Source organism: Cyprinus carpio, chromosome B19, assembly GCF_018340385.1.
Source record: "Cyprinus carpio isolate SPL01 chromosome B19, ASM1834038v1, whole genome shotgun sequence".
NCBI lineage: Eukaryota > Metazoa > Chordata > Actinopteri > Cypriniformes > Cyprinidae > Cyprinus > Cyprinus carpio.
In genome coordinates, this window is record NC_056615.1 from 15,293,797 (window position 1) to 15,310,108 (window position 16,312).

Sequence of the window (16,312 nt, forward strand, 5' to 3'; positions counted from 1 at the left end):
GGTTTAGGGTTGCTTGCATGTAATTATGCATAATTAATTGTTATTATAATAGTAATAACAAGTAATACGTGTAACGAACACCTTAAAATAGTGTTACAACATTACTTTACATAGTGATAATAAAAAAATTATCATTATTTTTTTTTTTTTTAATTCCTATAATATATCCCTATATAACCTTTGGGTATTCTACAACAGCTTTCTGTGTATCCTTAGCCTCTTCTCCTGTTGTTCCCAACACACCCTCAAGGTTTGATCAAGAGGTTGACTGGCACCAAGTATTTTGTATTTTATGTAATTTGAAAATACAAAAATACTAATCTTAAATGTATTTAAATACAAAATACATTTGATTTTTTCCAAAGGCTTTAACATATAAAATAGTATTTTGTATTTCAAATACATTTTAGATTAGTATTTTTGTATTTTCAAATTACATAAAATACAAAATACTTGGTGCAATACATATCCATACATATTTTAAATACATGGATCTGAAATACTGCCCATCCCTCCCTACACTAGATCCTCTGTTTTTAGGGACAGCCCACTGAGCTAGCTACCGAAGCATTTCAGCTACCTCATTTTAATCGGTCAAATAAATTCTATGCTTGAAGTTGACAGGCACACCCAGTAGGAAAACAAAACTAAAATGGGAGACGGGAAGTAACTGTGCAGAAATGTTTGATACAGCCATAGGCAGAAAATATATAAGCAAAGTTAAATAAATGGAATGCAATAAAATTTAACATACCTGACAATTACATAGAATGTCTCTATCATTTTATAAATCTATTTTTTAATTCATCCTAATGCAAGTAAAAATAAGCACTTTTTTCAAAACAGATTAAACAGTCTGACACAAAAATATGTACAATAATATATACTGATTTGATAGGTTTTTTTTTTTTTTTTTTGTAAAACTGATGCAATGTGAATTTAGACAAAATGTGTGGTTTTAATCAGCAGTTAGTATTTCATTACATTTATGGCTTGACCTTCAATCTCACAATGAGACCACAAGCAGAAAGATGAAAATACCATTATTCTCATAAGAGGAGAGTTAAAGTTTAACAACAAATTTTCATTCCCCTCTAGATTTGCATGACACTAGCAAATTCTAGCAAAAACACTTAATCTGACAACAAAATAAACCAAACTGTAACATATTAATTGGAAACATACTCAAAGAAATGTGTGAGGACTATTTTGTAACAAATCCACAATGCAAAATTTTTCAATTCCCCTTATAGAATTTGCTCCATTTTATAGAGGGTGATATCATTTCTGTCCTGTAGAGATTGCTACCGTGCTTGTGAATGGTGTTAAGTCAGATACATCATGTTATACACCACTAAAATACACTGTCATACACCGTGTTCTAAAATTGTCTCAAAATATAAAAACATATTTGATATCCTGTAACTGAATGGAGTCATAGTCTGAAGCTACAAACCATAGTTTGTGCCCATTAAATACTACAAAATGTTTCTGTGAAATCTGTCAACTCCAACATCCAAAAGTTGCAAACTGGCTCTGACTTTTGCCAACTAGCTTCAACTCATCCAAGCTGGGTCAAAGATTGGAGGAAAATTTGTGTGATTTATTCCAGAATGTTACACAACCAAAGTCACAGGGTGAGTAGGTTAAATAAAGTTCAATCAGAACAGAGCTGTAAATTGGTTCTGATTGGTAGACTGGTGTCCACCCAGTTGCTGGGGCTCTGAATCACACTTGACCACACACTAATCTCATCTTCTGTTGAGTCCATCCAGCAGACAGCCTGACCATAACTCACACCTGCAACATATGAACAGTCTTAACTCGCAGCTATGTATATATTCTAAGTATATTATTTTCAAATCTGAATTACCTGAGCCTGTGCTGAGTCGTACTCCACCCAGACAGCTGGAGGGATGTGGATTCCAGACCGTTATCTCTGCACAGGCCTGAATAAGGTCGCTAGACTGAAACCCGTCATAAACCATGGTGTGGTTGAACACTGGGTTGACAGATCCTCGCACCATCCGAGTCTGCTGGCCACTGATGCCACTCTCATCTGGTAATACCACACTGTACAAACACAAACCATGCTGATGTGCTCAGGAAATAACATACAAAAACAGACAGACTTCTATGAATGTGCACACACCTTTTCACATATGTACTAGGTGCGCCACGTTTAGTGGGAAGTAGACCAACAATCTCCCTCAACCAAATATGGAGCTCACCAGTCGGTGGACAACCACTTCCTAAAATAAACAAACAGATCTGTACAATAAAAATTGAAATCACAGTATGGCTTAGTGCAGCGGTTCTCAATTCCAATCCTTGCGCCCCCCGGCTCTGCATATTTTGCATGTCTCTCTTTGTTAACACACCTGATTCCGATAACCAGCTCGTTAGAAGTGAGCTCCGTGCATGAACTGCGTTCCCTATGACATGATCCCTACATAGTGTTCACTGCTCCCTACTCCCTGAGCAAGGAAAATCTGTTGAAGTTTACCTCACTTCAGAACATTCATTCACGCTTTTGCGCTGTGCACACGTACAAGTGTGACATCATATACCTCTGTAAATAAATGCAATTTAAATTCACGTCTCGCTCACTTCAATGCACTTTGAATGGAACATTTACGTTTACTTTGAACTGGAATCATGATGTGATATCCTGTGTTGTCCACTTCACAGGGCACTTACGTTCGAATAGAACAAATGTCTGAAGCCATAAGAGAGACATACAAAATGTGGCGCGAGGACTGGAATTGAGAACCGCTGGCTTAGTGAAATCACTAAAGACTGAAAGTTAGTCTGATACATATCAACATTTTTGTGGACAGTTTTCAGCATTTTATCAGATTTGTAACCAGAAGCATTTACAAATTTGTTGTCAACTAAACAACAAAGACTTTATTTTCTACTAAAATGAAAGCTTGAGGGTTTCACATTTGAAAATGAATAATTAAATGAACTTTAGTATTGCAACTGTTAATTTGTAACTTTCATTGCAATTAAAATGTTTTTTTAATGATTTTCAAATATTATTTTTTGTTCCTTTTATTAAAAATAATTTAAATAAAAATCCCATTTCTATTATATTTAACTGTGTTATTAAGCAGTAATATATTTGGTCTTTATTTTTTATATTTAAAGATAACAACAACAATAATAATAATAATAATAATAGTAATGATGATGATATAAAAACAATAAAGAATGATAATATAAAACATTCTCTCTGCCTGTTTTCAGCAACAGAATATACAACGCTTTTTTATGAGATCAAATCGCAATATGACACATTTTTGACCAAACTAAAAAAATTTATAAATAAAAAAACCACTTAATAAAAAGATTAAATATTAAATTTTTTACCTGCATTACTGTGAATCTGAGAATGCATTGTTAAATTATTAAAATATCAACATAACTCAAGGGGTGCTTCAAGTAAATATTTTATATGAAAGGGGGATACCTGATAAAAAACGTGCTTTACTACTATTTGCTCTGCTATTTAGCCTTTTATTGAGGAGTGAGCGGGCCCATGCATAATAAATTAATAATGAGCCACACATAATATATCAATGGCCCTGCATATAAATGCAAATATACTGTAGAGATTGTAAAGATGAAGTGTCTGTTCAGACTCACCCTCTGATCCTGGAGGTACAAACTTAATTGAGAACAGAATGGTTCCTCTGCTGATGATGTCATCTGGACTTAACTTAACCTACATTAAGAGAAAGACTCTCAAGATGAAAATCTGACTAACATATGTTTAATTCACTAAAGATATCAGATAATCTTTGAAATGGCTTTACTCTTGGCTGGAGGTTGTGCCAGGTTGGTTGGGTCTGGCTCCAGTCCCACTGAGCCAGCCTCACTTCCACCTCCCCCAGGAAGAGGTTTCTCCTCATTCTCTCCATGTGCCAGACTGACATACTCAGCACACGAGCCTGGAGGTCCAGTCTCCGCACTCTGTACTGGTATAGGCAACATTTCATAGTTGAGTGGAGAAATAATTAATGTAAGTTTGATCATGTATTTTAAATGCATAGGAATAATTTGTGAAATAATAAATTATTCAAACTGACTTTCACGGTTTCATCATAGACTGGATTTAATGTTTTCCTCTTCACTGCAGTTTTTTTCTTACTGCGGGATGTGTTGTCAGGGAGAAGGTAAACTTTAACGTATCTGTGTTTAAGAGAAGGATAAAGACATGATAGCAAACATATTTATAATTTTTCAAAAGATTTCTATTTCAAATAAATGCTGTTCTTTTAAACATTCTATTCATCAAAATAATCCTGAAAACATATACCACGGCTTCCACAGAAATATAAAGCACCATTGTTGTTGTCACTGTTGTTTGATGATAATACTAAATGTAGCTTCACTGCTTTTATAAATAGTTTATAGTTTTGACTGAATGAAAATGACCACAGTCAAGTATACTTACGGGTCCGATCGATTTTTACGGGCCGACGCAAGATCTTGGCAGCGTTTTATGTGCACATGAAGCTCCTCTTTCTTGATGTCATACTGCATCGAGAACTGGATCTGCCCTGATACTACAACATCTCCGAAATCGCCCACACTGTAAAGGCTCATCAAACTACCATTCATCTACCCACACAGAAACTGGACTGTTTACACCTTCCAAACTTCATTGATGCAGAAGGTCAAGTGTTGTGCATGAGAGTGCATCTTACCATATGATGGGAGGTCAAGCTGCTAACTGACCCAAACCTAGTATATACTAGTTCAGTGCAGCCAGAGTCCATGTCTCCCTCTGAGTCGATCTACCGAAACACACACACACACACATAATACAAAAGGTTTTCAGGGATGTGAGTATCTGAACAACTGGCTTTGCCAAACAGACCTGCAGAGTTGGTGATGTACTCGGCAAAATTCTCTTCTCTTCGTCCTCAGACTCTCCAACACTTTCTGAAGCATGAAGGAAAATTTAAGTAAGCAGAGTGGAGTTTAGATGCATTTATATTTTGTCAGATCATTGGCCTACCAGTATAGTTTATTTTACCTTTAAGACAATTTTCTTTTGCTGCATTTTTCTGTTCAAAGCAAGAACATTAGAAATATCTCACATGCAGTAGCACATATTTCACGAGCATATAATCTAATCTAAAATGTAAATTGACCTTTGTGATGTGTTTAGTCCTGGATTTTTGTTCAGGGGTTACCACAGGAATGCAACTAAAAAGAAAATATCACAAAATAAGACAGTGGAACATATTTAACCTAATAAATGATTGCAAGTGATATTTGCACAGAAAAAAAATAATTCAAAATGTATGATTTCAGACATATAATTAAATCATGATTGCATACTAACATGTTCATGCACATATGTGACCCTGGACCACAAAACCAGTCTTAAGTGTAAAAGTGTAAATAAATAAGCTTTCCATTGATGTATGGTTTGTTAGGATCAGACAATATTTGGCCAAGATACAACTATTCAAATATCTGGAATCTGAGGGTGCATAAAAATAAAAATACTGAGAAAATCGCCTTTAAAGTTGTCCAAATGAAGTTCTTAGCAATGCATATTACAAATCAAAAATTAAGTTTTGATATATTTACGGTAGGAAATTTTCAATATATTTTCATGGAACATGATCTGTATTTTAATATCCTAATGATTTTTGGCATAAAAGAAAAATCGATAATTTTAACCCATACAGTGTTTTTTTGGCTATTGCTAAAAATATACCCCAGAGACTTAAGACTGGTTTTGTGGTCCAGGGTCACATATGATTGCGTACAAAGCCAGTAAATGAGACCCAAAAGAGTTTTCAACTGTATTAGAGGTTTAAATAGCATTTTAATCACACATAATTGCCTGTTTCTCAATCAATAATGAAATATGACCATGCACCCTGCATGTATGGATTTGTATACTCATACTAATATACAGACTGTTTAGATCCATTCAGTTTATTCAGCCCTAAGTAGAGAGATGACACCAAAATTTGCACTAACCTTTCCCCATCTTCTTTATCTCTTTTCTTCTCTTCCTGGCCATTGTCATCCTCTCTTACACTTATATTTTCCTGCAATTCTCTCTCTGTACTTTTGTCTTCCTCTTGCTGCTCATGTAGTTGAGAAGAGTTACCTGTTTCTTCAGTAAATATTGCCGTCAAAGGTATATCTACAGAAATAAAACAACAAACAGAGTGTTGGGTGAGACAGCACACAAATACATAAACACTACACTACAGGAATGACTAAGAGATCATGTGACCTTTTCCACGCCTTTTATGGCGTATTGAGGCTTGAACAACATCAGCTCCTCCCTTCTGATATCTCTTCGCACGCTCTTCATGAAACCACGCACCTGAGAGAGAGCGCAGCCGGACAGGATCTGACACCGTCTGCTGCAGTTTCCTGAAAACAAGCATTTCATCCTGCATTGCTCATATAACTTATATTTGCCAAATAAGTCCAGTATTGTATACACACTGACCGTATTCTCCCTTCCTCTTTGTTGCGTAGTTCAGCATCTCTCTGCAGAACGCTGAAAATTACAGTCTGCTCCACCTCAGTCAGGTGACACAGATCTAGGAAAGGTTCCCCTTCCATTACAGGCACACCTCACACTGATCACACCTGGTTATTAAGATGATTTAGATGAGATTTTTGAGAAACCACACCCAACAGCTGCAGATGGAAATGGGGGAATTGAACAAGTTGTGGTAATCATGAATGCACTAACAAGAGAATAAAAAGTAAACAACTAACAATAAAAGATTTAAAGCTGCTATTTTAGTATCAGATGTATTTTTTTTAATTGCAAGAAATTATCAAATTTCTTAATGCTCCAACCTGCATTAAATGTTTATTAATGTTCTCCAGATGAAATATAGAGACAATAAATTTCCCTAAAACTACGGGGAAAACACTCAATAATACTCTTTGATGTTTTCGATCCCATAAGAACAATTAGGTACATTATTAATATCGTCAACAAAATCATTAGAAATTATGAAATTTCCAATGCTTTTTTTTTTTTTACTCCATTTAAAAACGTGAATTTTAGTTCAGCCCAAAAATGTAATCTTTAATATTACCACACATCAACTTTCTCCTACTATAACTCTCTAAATCCTACCGTAACGATATTAAATCAAGAAAATAGTAAACTAAATAGATTTGTCATTTCCAATATAAGTGTTAACGAATATCAGGAAAGTTTTGATTTAGCTGTGTGTGTGAAACGATGCTTGAATCGCGCACGCGCACAACAAACGGTGACACACAAGACAAAAGAAAACAAATTACCATTTCACTAAGGCCAAGTGTTACATCTACTTCCACATAGCACATAAACATAAACTTATTATAATGCACTTCATATCAAACTGCTAAAGACTCAGGTTAGTTAAATGTCCAACACTCGAGGACGAATCAACAGATGGAGTCGCACCTGTCAAACTCTCTCACTTCAACCAAATTCAACAGTGAAAAAGAAAGAGAAGAAGAAATTGATGTTGATTTAAACAACAAAATGTTATACCTTTTCCTCATCTAATGTCTTCTGGCTCGGCCATTCTCGTAGGTTTTCTGTCAAGTTGAGTTGTCTGTTGTTTCTAAACACACACTCGTTTGTGTCTGATTTGGCAGGACTGGCACTCTCTCACACCCGCCCTCGGGCACAGAGCAAAATACGAACCGGATTCTCACACTTCACCGAGTATGCACTTATTTTACTAATCACTTCACGTTCACACACCATGTAATGTATGTCTCTCTCCCTCATCTCTCTCTCTCTCTCTCTGTGTCTCTCTCTCATTCTTGTCATTGTATTGTGCTAGTCAGTAAAAACAAAAAAAGCCTGGCTGTAGTTACTTTTGTGTGGTATTTGAGGATAAAGATGTATCGCTTTTCACGTTTTTCACGTAATTTGGGACACATTGGATTACTTTTTTAAAATCAACGTTTTTGGTGTAATGTGTGACGGCGTGGATTGTATGTATGTATGTGATGTTCACATATTTCTCTCTTTTTGAAAAAAAAAATAAGACTTGAATTTAACACACCAGTTTAACTAGCACTCAATTAACTTTGTACTTATTAAAAATGAAAAGAAATTGATTGTTTCTAAATTTAAAAAAAAATTTGAATAAACTTAAGTTAATATTTTTTAAATGTTTTACAATATTAGTAATGACAGCATTGTTGGGGATGGCAATTCTTATATATTTTGTGAACAATTTATATTTATTTTGTCTAGAGGACAGAAAAGTTAAATTTATGTATGCATATTACTCATGTCTGTTAGTCTGTTGCAGTCAGTTCCGGTTTGGAGTCTCTATCAGCCCACACCTACTAAACACACACTGACACACGTTCAAAGGATTATAAAAACACCAGGCAGACGCAGACACAGACACTAAGACGCTCATGTTATGCCCAAGCATTGTTTATTGAGCCATGTAGTGACTGCTTTAGTGCTATTCTTATTTGCTAAGACTGAAGGAACATTATCAGGAACATATCAGAATGGACATGCTCAATCATGAAGAAAACATTCAAAGCTCAAAAGTTCATCAGGATTATGCTCAGATAACAAACTTCAGCATATTGCATTTCATCTTGTCAATCCACTAGCTCAAACCTTAAATTGTGGTTATTTTGCAGCTGTTCACTTTCCAAGGTTTTACCCAACTTCTGTTGACTTAGATTAGGTTGAAGAAACACTGAGCATGACTTATGTAAAGCAATATTTTTAAAGTTCTAATAAAATAGCGATTTAGTGAAATACTGAAATAACTCTTCGGGGGTTGGAATGTGTTTATTTAAGGGATTTTTTTACAAAGTTATGTTTTGCACATTTGTATCACTCCAGACTCTTACAAACATTCAGAGACCTGTACAAAAAAAAAAATATTTAAAAAAATTCATATATAAACACAATTATGCACATTCACATATGCACACACCTCTCAGACAAACATCAAAAGTCAACAATATTACCGAAAGACACTGGCAAATTCAGTATCTTTATACTCTTCCCATTTATAATATTTGACCACAAGATGACCAATCACAATCCTCCATCCTATCCAACCTATTATAACTCATCATGAGTTGCTGCTTCATCTGCCTTGAGTTTAAACTCATCCTCTGTGATTCGCCCATCCTTGTTGCGGTCCTGGTTATCGTACATATTCTCTATGATGCGCTGCGGGTCAAAACCTGGCGCTAGACGACCTTTGCCCTCTTCTACCTGCTGGAGGATGTAATCTGAAAACTGTATGGAAGGGACAGACAATGGTAAAAATTAGCTTAATAAACATTTTGGAGATGTATTGCTAAGCATGCACTTACAATATAAAACAATATACCTCAGTAGCGTCCAATTGTGCGTCTTTGTTTTTGTCCATCTCACTGAATAGGTTGGGTGAGACATCGCTGTTCCACACAAACATGTAGCCTTCAGGGAGACCTTCCTCGAGGTCCACTAACTCAACATCAAACACCAGCACAGCACTTCCAGGGACCTCCCCATCTGAGCAAGAAATAGTGCTTAATAATTTATTTTTGTGAAATATAGAAGTTTGAATTAAATATGCAAGCATACTATTCTTACTGTTACTGCCACAAAAAGACATGGCAAAAATAGTTAGAGTATTATTTATCAGCAAAAACCTCCCTGAATATCAATACATCAGCAACTAAATTGTTAGTTTAGCTGAGTAGGTTGTTAGAAGAATTTACTTTGGCTCCCTCTGCTGGGTTCACCACAAATTGCAATTAATAAAACAGGAAGCCAGCAGTACAGCTAAGCATATTCTTAACATGTTTAACATTAACATAACATTTTAACACTTCATTTTACATTACACACATGAAACATAACATTTGTATTTGACAAATAAAAGGCATCTGATATTTTGCTTTGAGGATAAACAGTGTTTCCTGTACAAACATACAGCAGGACCACTTTGACTCGCGAGCAAATGAGTCCTATGAGCCGGTTCTTTTAGTGAATGAATTCAGCACAAACAGAAAATATATCATAAAATTTAGAATAAGGTCACATTTCTTTTTAATGTTTTAACTAACATTAACTTACAACGAGCAATTCATTTGTTTAAGTATTTATTAATCTTTAATAAAAATGCAACTGTTCATTGTTAGTTCATGTTGGCTCAGGTCCATTATGTTAATGTTGAAACTAACATTAACTAAGGTACATAAATATTAATAAAATATTTGTTCCATTGTTAGTTATACACACTATTTATTAATGTGTAGAATTCATAATAATATATGTATGTATTAATTATTATATAATTATATAATTCTTTAATATTAATGTAAATATATTTTGTGTATATATATATATATATATATATATATATATATATATATATATATATATATATATATATATATATATACAGCACACACACATACGTATAATATGTAAACAAAAACTTTTCTTTTAGATGCGATTAATCATTTGACAGCACTAATTTATAAAATACATTTGTTTTTGTGAGATGATGTCTTACCTACTCCCCTCTCTCCATAGCCAAGGTGAGGTGGGATGACTAGCTTGCGCTTCTCTCCGACACACATTCCTATAAGGCCTTGTTCCATGCCTATGACCACCTGTCCAGCCCCCAGAACCACATCATATGTCTTACCAAAGGTGTGCCTGCAGTTAAAAACAGATGCAAGGGAAAACATGAATTACATAAAATTTCTTAAATATAAACTATTTGTTCATTATCAAATTCTTGTAATGTTAAAGGGGTCATATATTGCAATTTCAGTTTTTCCTTTCTCTTTGGAGTGTTACAAGCTCTTGGTGCATAAAGAAGATCTGTAAAGTTGCAAAGACTAAAGACTCAAATCCAAAGAGATATTCTTTATAAAAGTTAAGAGTCAACCACACCCCCCTAAAACAGCTCGTTCTAACACGCCCCTTCATCTCTACGTCACTATGTGGGAAGATTTGCATAACGCCACCCAAATGTTCACGCAAAGAAAGAAGGCATAACTTATGTTCTCGCTGTAGTATTGTTGTTGCCGCCATGATATGAGATGCTGTGTTTCGTTGTGAAAGCGAAACTTCTTTGTTTAGCCTTCCAAAAGAGAACACAACTAGCAATCAGTGGTTAAGTTGTATCTACAACACTGTTCCAGAACAGTTCAACCCAAATATTCAGATGTGTGCAGCGCATTTTATGGAGAATGAGGACTGTTTCCTGAACCAGTAGCCTGCAATGCGTCTGTGGCACAACGGCTGTTTCTATAAAGTATGCAGTTCAAACTTTGCAAGGACAGTCTGGGCTTCTGACTCACAGCCTGTAAGTACGTTTTTTATATTTAAATAATTTGCCACCGATGATTCAAACGCGAGCTTTGAGCAGTAGAGTAGGCTTGTTGTTTGTTGTTTCTCCAATCATAAAGGCAGACATGGTTTTGTGTTTACGCAGCACAATACGCAAAAAGACAGTATAAGTCATTATAATCAGTAATTATGTACCCACTGGATGCAACAAATTGAATTGAACTGCTAAAAGAGAACTGATGATTGGATGTGCACGAGCAGAACATCTGGACTGAGTCTTGTGCTGCTGGGAGACAGCATCGTATGATAAGGGGCGTAACATTTCCGTCACACGCTTGAGGTATTCGGCCAATCACAACGCATTGGATAACCGGCCAATCAGAGAACACCTCGCTTTTCAGAACGATGAGCTTTGTAAAAATCGATGCGTTTCAGAAAGTCGGGGCATAGAGGAGCAACAATAATGTACATTATATGGAAAATAATGTGTTTTTTAACCTTAAACCGCATAAACACATTGCATTACACCAAATACACAAAATAATGTTATTTTAGCAGCATCATATGTCCCCTTTAAGTTAGACGCTTGCCAAAACAACACGATACACAAATGTATAATTGCAACGCACGTGGAGCCAATGAAAGTGCCGTCCATGAGAGTGGCGTTGTAGTGGTATTTGACAAAGTCACCACGTTTTGCAATTTTGCCGCATTTCTCTGGCTTCACACTGGTGATCTCCACTGTATCAGATGGGTTGTGGAAATCAATAATGTGGACATCAAACACCAGCACAGCTGAGCCAGGGATCTTAGTTCCTGTATGAGGAGATAAAAGAGATTAGTACAAAGATAAAAGTTAACCTCATGTTCTTTTGAATATAAAAGGACTGATCAGCACACACCTGTGCCCTCTTCTCCATATGCAAGGTGAGGTGGGATGACAATCCTCCTGCGCTCTCCAACACACACACCCAGGAGTCCTTGGTCCATGCCTGCGATCACATAGCCTTTACCGATGTAAGTGTCATATGTGCTATTCCTCGAGTAACTGAAACATAAACAAAAGCATAAGTGCACTGTAGATCACTTTAAAAACGGTTTCTGTTCAAATCAAGGGTTTTTACCTGGAGTCAAAGAGTGTGCCGTCCAGCAGGGATCCGTTATAATGGTAACGCATGAAGTCTCCTACTTCACTCTTGCGTGGACAGGGATCTGGAAGGCTTTCCACCTCTACTGTGATTTCATCTTTGGGGTTATGAAGGTCCAGCAGAACCACATCAAACACCAGAGAGGCCTGAGCGGGGATGTCACTTCCTGTAAGTGGACATAACTGGAGGTTATAATGCTTATTCTGCATGCACAAATATTGTTAGTATATATTTCTAATAAAATGACTCTCACCATCTCCATTCTCTCCATAGCCAAGGAAAGGGGGCAAGGTGATGATGCGTTTTTCTCCCACACACATTCCCAAAAGCCCCTGGTCCATTCCAGCAATAAGCCAGCCAATCCCCACGTACGTGTCATAAGTGCGCATACGTGTGTGACTGCAAATGAAAGAATCAGAATTATTATTTGGGGAAAACATAAAATTTAGACATCCACACATTTGTTCCAATGATATAAATATCTTCCTTAATTAATAATAAATAAATAAATAATCATAAGAATTCAGATTAAGATGCTTTTAACCTATTTATGTCCAAAAATGAAATATGTTCATGTGGAATTCTATGTTTATAAATGAATTCTGAATAATTTTCAATAAGGTCCAAGAGTGTATAAAGACCTCATTTATACTATGAGAAAAATAATATTATAAATATGAGTTAATAATTTTTTTTGGAAAAGGTTTTGTTTCTATTAACTTACATTATTATTTTTATACTCATTATAGTCCTGTTAGATGTATTAATTATTTATTTTTCTACTTTTAATATTTATTTATTGCAATCAATTTTTATTTATATAATTTTATTATTTTATTTTAATCCTATTTAATTTGATCGTTTTTTATTTAAATAAACAAACAAACATGTCATTAGTGATAGTGATTTTTTGTGGCTCTTTCCGGATGTTACATGATTACTCCAGTAGGTGGCGACATGTGAATGTCAATTTGAGTCATTTGACGCCTTCATTCAAAGGACTTGGAATGAATGAGTCATTGAATCATTGGGCTAACTGATTTGTTCATAAACATTCTGTTGTAACACCATGGGTGCGGAACTATTGTTGGCGAAGCAAAACTGAACTGGTAATAATGTGTAATAAATATTTATTCAATATAATATTTTTAATAAAAGTTATTCAATATAAAAATGTAATTACTAAAAATATCTTTCTCTCCACCTATACATGACTCATCTCACCTGGAGTCGAACAGCGTGCCATCGAGCAGAGTACCATTGTAGTGGTATCGGACATAATCAGACACTTGTACAGTGCGGCCACAGCTCTCTGGCTTGTGGTAGGTCTTTATCTGCACCTTGTCCTCTGTGTTCCAAATGTCCAACATCAACACATCAAAGTGAAGGATAGAATCTGGGGGGATGGTATCACCTGACAAGGAATGACACGAAAATACTTTGAGAAATAAAAACCAAACCAGCTTGGCAGCTTTGAAATCTGCCCACTGAAGCATAATTAAAACCAGATACTCTAAAGAAGGACAATAAATGCTTTAGACTTTGTGTTTACTATAAAGGCTGCATTATTAGTTGTTGTTTGCTCACTACAATAAAACTGTGCAAGGGGAAGTGTGCCACCCAGTGTATTGTGTATTTTACTGAAAGAGCTGATCATGAGATGAATGTGTCTGAGATTGCTTAGAATTTAAGTCTGTTGTATATATGTGCAGTTAAATTATACACATCTGTTTGTGTCTCCTGCATTTGAATTGGGCAGACACACACTATTTTCACAACTAGTCCTGACAAGTGGACATGGCTCCACATTCTTCGTAGGATCACTCCCTTTGGGAATCTGTTTAACTTCCCCCCTCTCTCTCTCCACCTGGAGATGCCATGCTCCTCTGACTCAGCAGGAGTCCAGGAGAATCATGGGTATTGTCTCAGTGAGTTTCATGCATTAGCATGTTACCTAGTGGTATGTGGCTATTTAAATATGAAAGAATGAATGAATGAATGAATTTAAATGTAAATGTGCTGATGGCACCTACACTGACAGACATTCACGCATAAAGTGGTATAAAGAGAGCTGTGTTTTTAAAAAAAGTGCAATTACCGTAACCATCCTTTCCGTAAGCAAGCTGTGGAGGGATTTTGATCATCCATCTTTCATTAACACACATGCCCACTAAAGCTTTGTCCATCCCAGCAATCAACTGCTTCTGGCCAACAAACACATTATAGGTGTTGCTACGGTCATAACTGCAAACACACACATCAACAAACATCAGTAAAATATCTTTAAAACTGATACACACATTTATATATATATATAAAGACATAAGATATAAAGACTTTTTAGAGAATATATTTTTTATTTTTTAATCATTTGGCAAATAATTAAATAACTGTCTTGCATTAAAAGTTTATCTATCAAAATCTTGTGAGCTTAAACAGTATTATTGATTTAAATATTTGGAAATGGTCTAATAACAACAAACTCAGTTTAAAATATATTCTCTGAAAAGACTTATCTCACACAACTTTCTTCTCATTTAAATGTGTTTAAAAAAAAAAAGATTTATTTTGTCATAAGAAATTAAATTACATTAAAATTAGATTAGAGCAATAATTTTCGTGCAAAAATACATTTACAAATAAATAAATAAATAATGCCAGAATATTTTTTAAATATTTTTTACATTTTACCTTTAAAAAAAATATTTGTTGGTAGAAAAATTTTCACTCATAAACTGCTAGTAAATTTCACAGATAATTACAAAGAAACACCATGTAACACTGAATTAAATGAAATTTTGAAAAAGAAAGACTAAAACTGTATTTTGTTGTATGATATACCCCAATGATCTTTCATTTACAATTTCGAAATTTCTTTAAAAAAGCTGAAAAAGTATGACCTTTCATTTAGTATCATGAAAATTACAGCCATTCACTATACTTCATTCATTCATTCATTCATTCAGTCATTCATTCATATATACATACATTCCTTCATACATTCATTCATTCGTTGGTTCATTCAGTCACTTGTACATTCATTCATGTAGTCTATTCATTCACTTATTTCTGCAATCATTCCATATTAAAATTTACTAAATGTTAGCTTGTTTTAAATCAGCTGGAAATGTTTATGACGTGCTTTTGCAGAAGTAAATGTTTATAGTTCACATAGTAATTGAGCAAGTCCCATCTGCTCTGCCTGCGTGGCTGTGAGCTCCACAGACTGTAAACTCTGCAAACGCAAATGGCTTTAGGCCAGATGAGAAGATGACCAATGGAGGACAAACATGCATTTGGCACTAACCTAGAATCAAACTTCTTTCCATCAGGGAACATGCCGATGTAATGATAGCGGACAAAGTCTCCAGACTTGACCCTCCGGTCGCAGCGCTCCGGAGTGAACGTCTTCTCAATCACGATGTCATCTAACGGTACCGGGGGCGCGTTGCACGCCACGAATGTGACTAGGAAAGCCAGGAGAATCATCTGAACCGTTAACCGTATCATCTTCCGTTTGTGTTTTGCAAAAGGCTTGTTGCTGCTTTCGGGCGCTGCAGCAGTCTCCTCAAACCCTCTCGTTCACTGTTGTTCAGAGGGGAAGTGTGTAGACGTGGTGGATGGATCCTCAAACTCCCTCTAACTTCTTCCTATAGCTCCGGTGTTACTTTACAAATGGAGAGTGCGCAGGAAGGGGCTCCGTTTTGTAAGGAAAATGCGGAAATGCAGGCCTAGAGGCTGGAATGCTTTCTACGTGGCACAGAGAGGGGTGTCTCGCTCGCGCTTTATGGGGGGGTTTACGAGAGCATGTAATTATAGAGGGCCCACCGAG

At 35.6% G+C, this 16,312-nt stretch overlaps 2 protein-coding genes across 3 annotated transcripts; both read right to left on the reverse strand.

Annotated features, from left to right (window-relative positions):
* Nucleotides 1-887: 887 nt before the first annotated feature.
* sytl1 (synaptotagmin-like 1) lies at nucleotides 888-7,760 on the reverse strand. 2 transcript variants are annotated; one of them, XM_042745397.1, is made up of 15 exons: nucleotides 7,544-7,760; nucleotides 6,494-6,687; nucleotides 6,272-6,414; nucleotides 6,010-6,178; nucleotides 5,166-5,220; nucleotides 5,048-5,078; nucleotides 4,889-4,953; nucleotides 4,716-4,805; nucleotides 4,463-4,629; nucleotides 4,095-4,197; nucleotides 3,822-3,983; nucleotides 3,652-3,730; nucleotides 2,153-2,252; nucleotides 1,874-2,073; nucleotides 888-1,800 (listed from the first exon to the last, which is right to left on the reverse strand). In XM_042745397.1, the coding sequence occupies exons 2-15, from the start codon at nucleotides 6,607-6,609 to the stop codon at nucleotides 1,658-1,660; spliced, it is 1,623 nt and encodes a 540-aa protein (XP_042601331.1). In that variant the 5' UTR covers nucleotides 6,610-6,687; nucleotides 7,544-7,760; the 3' UTR covers nucleotides 888-1,657. The 2 variants fall into 2 exon arrangements, with proteins under 2 accessions (XP_042601331.1, XP_042601330.1); XM_042745396.1 differs by having other exon boundaries at nucleotides 6,494-6,636; nucleotides 7,544-7,759.
* A 1,042-nt stretch (nucleotides 7,761-8,802) lies between these two features.
* fkbp9 (FKBP prolyl isomerase 9) lies at nucleotides 8,803-16,179 on the reverse strand. Its single transcript, XM_042745395.1, has 10 exons — nucleotides 15,788-16,179; nucleotides 14,579-14,724; nucleotides 13,705-13,894; nucleotides 12,734-12,879; nucleotides 12,457-12,646; nucleotides 12,235-12,380; nucleotides 11,962-12,148; nucleotides 10,548-10,693; nucleotides 9,375-9,538; nucleotides 8,803-9,280 (listed from the first exon to the last, which is right to left on the reverse strand). The coding sequence occupies exons 1-10, from the start codon at nucleotides 15,988-15,990 to the stop codon at nucleotides 9,101-9,103; spliced, it is 1,698 nt and encodes a 565-aa protein (XP_042601329.1). The 5' UTR covers nucleotides 15,991-16,179; the 3' UTR covers nucleotides 8,803-9,100.
* Between the last annotated feature and the right edge of the window lie 133 nt (nucleotides 16,180-16,312).

What these genes read in the sequence shown, in the direction of transcription:
- sytl1 (XM_042745397.1), bottom strand. Translation starts at nt 6,609, where the DNA reads ATGGAAGGGGAACCTTTCCTAGATCTGTGTCACCTGACTGAGGTGGAG. An exon ending in CCATAAAAGGCGTGGAAAAG is followed by an intron (nt 6,179 to 6,271) that starts GTCACATGATCT and finishes TTATTTCTGTAG; the next exon opens with ATATACCTTTGACGGCAATA. An exon ending in CCTAGTACATATGTGAAAAG is followed by an intron (nt 2,074 to 2,152) that starts GTGTGTGCACAT and finishes GTGTTTGTACAG; the next exon opens with TGTGGTATTACCAGATGAGA.
- fkbp9 (XM_042745395.1), bottom strand. Translation starts at nt 15,990, where the DNA reads ATGATACGGTTAACGGTTCAGATGATTCTCCTGGCTTTCCTAGTCACA. An exon ending in GGCACACTCTTTGACTCCAG is followed by an intron (nt 12,381 to 12,456) that starts GTAAAAACCCTT and finishes TTTATGTTTCAG; the next exon opens with TTACTCGAGGAATAGCACAT. An exon ending in ATATGGAGAAGAGGGCACAG is followed by an intron (nt 12,149 to 12,234) that starts GTGTGTGCTGAT and finishes CTCCTCATACAG; the next exon opens with GAACTAAGATCCCTGGCTCA.